This window comes from Saccostrea echinata, unplaced genomic scaffold, assembly GCF_033153115.1.
Source record: "Saccostrea echinata isolate AGI-Se365-2 ecotype Australia unplaced genomic scaffold, CSIRO_AGI_Sech_v1 ptg000012l, whole genome shotgun sequence".
Classification (NCBI taxonomy): Eukaryota; Metazoa; Mollusca; class Bivalvia; order Ostreida; family Ostreidae; genus Saccostrea; species Saccostrea echinata.
Genome location: NW_026889761.1, coordinates 4,342,243 through 4,349,855, shown reverse-complemented (window position 1 = coordinate 4,349,855; position 7,613 = coordinate 4,342,243). Strand labels below are relative to the sequence as shown.

The 7,613-nt window shown below is 33.4% G+C and overlaps 1 protein-coding gene across 1 annotated transcript; it reads right to left on the bottom strand.

The window, feature by feature from the left end:
• Positions 1-262: 262 nt before the first annotated feature.
• LOC133185218 (fibrinogen-like protein 1) lies at positions 263-4,502 on the bottom strand. Its single transcript, XM_061320315.1, has 5 exons — positions 3,628-4,502; positions 2,627-2,772; positions 2,370-2,466; positions 1,718-1,882; positions 263-670 (listed from the first exon to the last, which is right to left on the bottom strand). The coding sequence occupies exons 1-5, from the start codon at positions 4,331-4,333 to the stop codon at positions 426-428; spliced, it is 1,359 nt and encodes a 452-aa protein (XP_061176299.1). The 5' UTR covers positions 4,334-4,502; the 3' UTR covers positions 263-425.
• Between the last annotated feature and the right edge of the window lie 3,111 nt (positions 4,503-7,613).

The window sequence follows — 7,613 nt, the reverse complement described above, 5'->3', positions numbered from 1 at the left end:
GATGATTAAGATAATCTCCCGTATTATTTGAGTGTGATATTATATTGAAAAGGGACTCCAAATATTTTGGGAAATAATTTATACTTTTCTAAACTCATCATCTATAAAATAAAATTCTACCATTTTTTTACTCAGATTTGAAATATATTATTCACACTTCTAATTGGGAGAGAAATAATATTTCCATTCATAAAGTTCTACGAGATTAAGAGATAGGAATACTCAAAGAAATTGTACAAATTAGATACAATAAACAGTAATATAATTTTTATACATTTTAATCCTGACTTAAAGTTCTTTTGTCCAATATGCAGAATTAGGAGACCCACAAATTGTACAAGGGAGAAAACCCCTGAACGGCAGCTAGTACACTATTTAATTTATTATCAGCATTCTTGTCAGGACAGGATATGCATTTTAAAACTTTAGTTTTTGTGTCTGATCATCATCATAGTCTTTTGTAGCGCTGTATTACTTCTCCAGTGCTGCCACACCGGGTGATTCCAATTAGATACAGGTGACTGGGCGTACACTCCGTTCAGATTGGAGTTGAGACAGTCCCAGTACCACCAAGCTCCGTGATATTGTGTAGCGCAGTTTCGACTACTCCTCTCATTATCCTGATCTTTAGTGGAAAAGTGACTACCATTGTGATTTTTCAAACTGTCACCTGAAACAGGATATTGATATTGTTAAAGTATAATGCTTATCAGGAAAAATTGCCAACACGGAGAGAAAAAGCGTCATGATAGACCCTTATTGAAGATGTTCTCTATGCAGTGGATTGTATGTTAGATTCTAATATATTCGCAAGGTAATTTATTTTAATATTGATACAACAAATGAATTGTCTGATCACTGTATTATAAATACTTGCTTAAGATTAAAGAAACGATGGGAAAAAAAACAGAAAGAAATTGAAGAAAATTCAATTTGTAATCTACTTGGGGTAATTCATTGTTGTCGGAGGATTGTAAAGACGAATTTGTTCGAGCCTTTGTTGAACTAGAATCATCAATACGTGTTATGCACTTTTATACCGACTTGGATGAAAATAACTCAGATATGATACATTAGAACAAAATCTAAAACGATTTTTACTGAAGCAGTTCTTAAAACTGTGAAATTAAGATAAAGGTTGCTGTAAAACTTCTAGACATAAAAGAAACATATCAAACCTAAACGTAATGGAAATAGAATGACTGCTTATTCCTGAAAATGGAGCCTTACTTATGCAGTAATGAACCTTTATCACTTGCATATGAGGTGTATGTTCTCTCAGAAGATTCGATACGAAAGACCATGCTCTACGTATAAACAATTTCTAAAACGAGGTAAGTTATTGATGAACAAGTGATGAATCAAGAATATCAACAGTCTCGTTTAGAAGTTGTATGGTCGATACAATGACCTTGTCAGCAAACACAATCTATCCTAAAGTCATATGCTGACTGACGTTTTTCACTCAAATTGTGATGCCATTATTTACAACTGAATTGTCGACGGATTTTTCCGTTATTTCCCGATCATGAAAAGCAGCACACGGTGGGTGTGACCGGTCGGAAGGGGATGCTCACTCCTCCATGCGATATGGCACCTGATCCCACATCTTATGTTTTGGAGGTCCGTGTTAGCTCTGCTCCTGATTTGTATTGTATTAATGGACTTTGAGCTTGAATACTGTTCATTATCTCCATATTTCTATAAATATATTTACCTGCCGTTCCTGAATATCCCGACAAAGTGAGTCTGTATTTACTGTATTCATCCCCAACATAAAATGTGGAATAGTGCGCGTATGCTTCAGCACCATCAAAACTTTGCAGTTCAACCCGTAGTTCTTGGTCCTTATTCTTTGTCAGCTCATAGATTGCGTCATTTCCTTTTTTTAAAGAAAAAAAACCCAGTAAATTGTTGTAAGTTTGCCTTTTTATTTGCTTATTCAAAGAAATGTGACATATTCATACAATTTTGAAAAATCATCATCGTCATCGATGGCTCTCATATTTATATCTTCCGAGTCACTTAGTTGACCTTTTGCTTACATAGACTAATCTTACCAATGTAGTAGTTTTTTAGAGTGATCCCCAAATCCTTGTTTATATTCCGACACTACATTTAGATAGACACCTTATAATTTATATGTTACGTAAACTAAACTTACCAATCCAGTAGTTTTTTAGAGTGATCCCCAAATCCTTGTTATATTCCGACACTGCATTTAGATAGACACCTTATAACTTATATGTTACGTAAACTAATCTTACCAATCCAGTAGTTTTTAGAGGGATCCCCAAATCCTTGTTATATTCCGACACTACATTTACATAGATACCTTATAATTTATATGTTACGTAAACTAAACTTACCAATCCAGTAGTTTTTAGAGGGATCCCCAAATCCTCGCTTATATTCTGACCACGTCCTGTAAAAATTTGTAAACCCGTCCTGTCTTCTTTGTATAGCCTGAAACATTTAGATGGTTGTCTCTTTGACTTGCTTGGACGTCAGGTTTCATTGAAAAATGTAATTGTTATAAAAAAAAACAGTGCAAAAAGTACAGATCACTTTACAATTAAAAAAATGGTTATTTATGTTTGTAAATCACGTGACTTGTTTATCTTACCGTCCACCCTCCACCTTGTGTTGTCATGTCACAGTACACAAACTTTGTCTTGGAGGCTATTGTTAATTTATAAACCCCATCTCTTCCCTGTTGACTCGAATATTTCCGTAAAATGTCCAAGCAATTGATAAAGTTTTCTGTGAGGTCTGATTAAGAAAACACATTAAATTTATTCTCGTATATCAGATAAACATACCTTTTACTTTCTAGAGAATACATTTCTGGTAATATAAGAGTACCGATATTTCAAGGTTCATATAAACATACATTTCACAACCTACAGAATATATCTTTGATTTTGTAATAGTACCAGTATTTCATATATACATTCATTCACTGTTTACAGCATATATCTTTGACAATATAAGAGGCTGAGATGGTTGATTAGCGGACTACGAACAAATTTTATTGAATATATAGAGTAAAATACTCCACCAATATCTTCAAACTCATTAGGATTCATAAGATATTCATTTTGTTTGTTTTTTAAATATTAATGAGGCTTACTGAACTTCACTACCGAGTTTTTCTGGCCTCAGACTTTTTTCAAGGACTACGATATGGAAAATTCAAATAGAAATCCATCTGATCAAGATGTAGTCATTTTCTGAATTTATATACAAATGTAACTATGAAATAAGTAATGAGTTGAAATCGGATTTCACCATATGGAATGTCAAAACAAAGAGTGGGTTAAAATGTCAAGCATCTGCTAAGAGAATTTGCATGGACAGAGAGGCTTACAAGGGTAAAACAGTATGCACCCTTTTTCTGAGCGGGGGTATGAAATGTTTTTGAAACTATTTTTAAATGTTTTAGAAACTGTTTTTTTTTTCTAACTGGGAAGCTAGCTATAATATGATTACAGTAGTTTTTTAATTTTTATTTGTGGTAAAAACTATATTTATTCATGAAGCAAGAAATGTTTGCCTTGCACCTTAATACAAAAATCAGATTGAAATATCGCTTTTCATTTCCTACGTTGTGTGCAATTTACTTACCAGTAAGCGAATATATGTAAGGAGAAATCTGTATCCATTGTACATTCTGCTTATTTTGTTCCCCACTAACTGCATCTAGAGTTTCATTTACAGAGAGGGAGAAAAGTGTAAACATGCCCTCTATCTTTTTAATGTGTTCGTAAAAGTTTTGTAGTAATGTCTCATTCAGCTTCCTGATATCACCTCGTAATAATTTATCATTTTGAAGAGTCAACTTCTGAATCTCGTTTTTAGATGAAGAATAGGAGCTATTCAAAATGTCTATTTTTCTTTCAATAACTGACAGTAGAGTTTTAGTTTTCGAACTTTCCACAGTCAATTTCTGGTTTTCTTTCTGTAGAGTTAATGCTTGTCCATTAAGGTTGTTTATTCCTGATTCATTCAAGGATTTGAATTGTTCCATTATACGCTGTTCTTTTTTCTCTATAGCTTGTAATTTATCTATTAAATGTGTTCTAAGGTTCCATATTCCCGTCTCGTTAAGATTCCGAAATTCCTCCATTGTCAGGTATTTTGTGTTATTTAATGTTACATTCAAAGCCTTCATTTCTTGTTTAAGTTTAGAGTTTTCTGCCTCTATTCTCTGGTCTTTTGTCTCCAAATCCTGTAACTCTTTAATCACATCCCGAAGCTTTGTCTTTATAATCTGTCCATTGTTTTTATTGTCTATGGCATCCATAACCAACCTCTGGATTCTTTGTACCATAGAGAAGCGTACAAGACTCTCCTGATTCAGAATGTCCCGTAATACATTGGACGCTTTTCCTGATACGGGACTGGGCGACAAACCATTTTCGTCAAAGGTTTTGTTATAAGATAAAGATAATTGCCCAAAAGTTTCTGTTATCTGCGTTGAAAATATGAAACATATGAAATATAAAGCTCCCATCTCTGTGGTTAACGTGTTTCTTCAAGTGAAGAACTGATTTGTGTCGTAGGATAGGATACCTCATATTTTATAGTGCACTAGACGTTGAGAGGAAATAAATAATGCGTAGAAAAAGTATCGTGTGGTATTTTTTTCTGAATTCTAAATTTTGATTGGTTGCCGGTTTGATACAGACATATGTATTGGGATTTAGAGCGAGTCCCTCTCTTCTCCACCCTTCTTTCTCTTTCCCTACACATATTTCTGGTATTTTATTGTAAACACTCTATAAAATCTTCTTTGTTTTCTTGTAATAGACGCGTTTTCACATCCATCGGATGTTTCATGTATCAATAGTTTTGTTTTTTACGATGTTTATTCGTATCAGGAAATATCTTAAATGGACAATGGAATATGTCATTCGAACAAAAATTTATCAAAATGTACATGGTAGTCAGAATAAGCCGTTGGTAAGCCGTAAGTGATAAATGATTAGGTATTATACAGTTATGGAATTGGTGTGGAGGAAGTAGCAAATTTATGGATCCCCAAGGGAGGCCGCCGAGGGAATTAGTTTCCTGCCGAGGGGAACCGTAAATTTGATATTTCCTGCGTACTCATTCCATAACTGTTTTATTATACCGAAACAATCATTGGAGATTTTCTAAACTAGACTGAGACTCATATATTTTTAAAAACAATACAGAAGCATTTAAATATATAATCACAAATGCATGTGATTCAAAATATTGTAAGATAACTAATGCATCAATACCGAGGAAAATAAAATTATTAAATAATATATAATGATTTCACTGACATTTCGAAGGATTATCGTTGATTTCATTTTGTTAGAATTCCAGTATGATTTTGACATCGCATGTTGAAATGTTTTGACGTCATAGTTACATTTCTAATAACACTACGTCACAAACTCGAAATCCCTTGAACGCTCCGCCCACTGTTCATTTTAATTGGTTAAAATAATTAATAAATATTCATGAGGGAGTAGTCCCAGGGAGTAGCTCTGATTTTTCCTCAGATAAGGAAAATAGTGTCTTCTCAGGGAAATAGTATAGACTTATCCACAGGCTATGAGTGGGATAGCTCTTTTATCAAACCCTTGACAGGAACTATTCCCCGAGGGCTTGCCCGAGGGAAATAGTTCCTGTCAAGGGTTTGATGAAAGAGCTATCCCACTCACAGCCAGTGGATAAGCGTTTTATTATACTGATGTGTATCATAATTTCTGAGGGTTGGATTTACCTGATACTACAGTTCGATAGTAAAAACATGAAAAAAAAATTATAAATGTTTTGAACAAGTATTTGGAATAAGATAACACTGCTAAAATGAGCTGAAATCCTGATGACGTCACAATGCTACTGAAGTCAGGATGACATCACAAGTCTATAGATTGATTACAGGAAATCAAAATTGGCGGCAAAATTTGCATGAAAACTTTCCTAAGGGTGGATAGAAAAAACTATACCCCAGGGTATAGCTTTGCTATGTGTGGAAATTTTGAGAGTATAAAGATAGTAATTTTACCTTCTTAACTTTATATAGGAAACATTTTAACAGAAGTATAATAAACAGTTTTATGGTATTAATTTTATATAGAGTAATATCAGTAGAGGTATAATAAAAACTGTTATTATACCTCTACTGTTATTACTCTATATAAAATTAGTACTATAAAACTGTCTATTTCCCCGAGAAGATACTATTTCCCCCATCTGAGGACTACTCCCTGAAAAATAAGAGCTACTTCCTGGGACTACTCCCTCATGAATATTTATTATTAATTTCAACCAATTAAAATGAACAGTGGGCGGAGCGTTCAAGGAATCTCGAGTCCGTGACGTAATGTTATTAACGATGTAACTATGACGTCAAAACATTTCGACATGCGATGTCAAAATCATGATGGAATTTCTAAGCAAAACGAAGACAACGATAATCCTTCGAAATGTCAGTGAAATTGTTTTTTAAAATAATTTTATTTTTTTCTGTAATGATGCATTATATATTTAACAAAATTGGAATCACATGCATTTTTGATTATCTATATAAATGCCTCTATATTGTTTTAAAAATGTCTAAGTCTCTAGTTCTCTAGTTAATAAATCTCCTTTGTTTCGGTATAATAAAACAGTTTTAAAATGGATACTCGGGAAATATCAAATTTATGGTTCCCCTCGGCAGGAAACTATATCCCTCGGCGGCTTCGCCGCCTCGGGAAATAGTTTCCTCCCTTGGGGAACCATAAATTTGCTATTTCCCGAGTACCCATTCCATAACTGCATATTATTCCAAGTACAGTCTCTATAAAATATAATTAAACTAGGAAACGTTTTTGTGTAGGAAAGATATTTGTATTTAAAAAAAATTCCTTAACGAATGGTAAATGGTCTTAATGGATAAATAAAAAGAAAGTTCGTATCATCAATAAGAACATTTTTGTATCTTTGTTTAATTTTTTAAACAAAATTCTTTTTGAGTTTAGGAGGTAAGAAAAATGCTAAACAAGTTGCCGTCCTTCAAAAAGGACTGTAATACGTGGACCATAAGCCTGTGTTTCTAAAAGAGATCTAAAAAAAACATTCTGGTTTGAATGAAAATACGTTTAAATAGGATTTCTTTTATCATATAAATTTAATGATTTGAATTTAGTGTTATAGACTATTACTAAAACTATAATAATGAATGAAAGAAGTGCGTCCTGGATATCAATACTTGATCAAGTAACCTACTGTTTACTGTGTGTAGCCTTGACCTTAAAATGGGGTCATCCATTTATCACAAATACCCCATATGAAAACTGTTTTTCTCGAGCCCAGATTTTAAGATACTGTCCAGTGTTTAGCAGTATTGTTCTCTTTGAAAGAGAATCCATCTCTGTTAAAAAATACATTTCATACAAGGGCTGTAGGCTCTGGGGGCTCCATATTCCCAATAACTTTGCCAGTATATACTTTAGTATAGAAAACGAGAGTAATATACAGGTGTGCACCTCCATATTATTTTGGCTGGTATAACATACATTATTTTAAATCGAAGGTCATTTATGGTCGTACGCCCTTAAGAACCGGCAGAGGATCTTTTTTCCGTATAA

Bases quoted from the DNA above. Each gene is read 5' to 3' on its own strand.
- LOC133185218 (XM_061320315.1), bottom strand. From the start codon at position 4,333: ATGGTACAAAGAATCCAGAGGTTGGTTATGGATGCCATAGACAATAAA. The intron at 2,773-3,627 runs GTAAGTAAATTG...TTTCTTAATCAG, and splicing joins TTACATATATTCGCTTACTG to ACCTCACAGAAAACTTTATC. The intron at 671-1,717 runs GTAAATATATTT...ATCCTGTTTCAG, and splicing joins GGGATATTCAGGAACGGCAG to GTGACAGTTTGAAAAATCAC.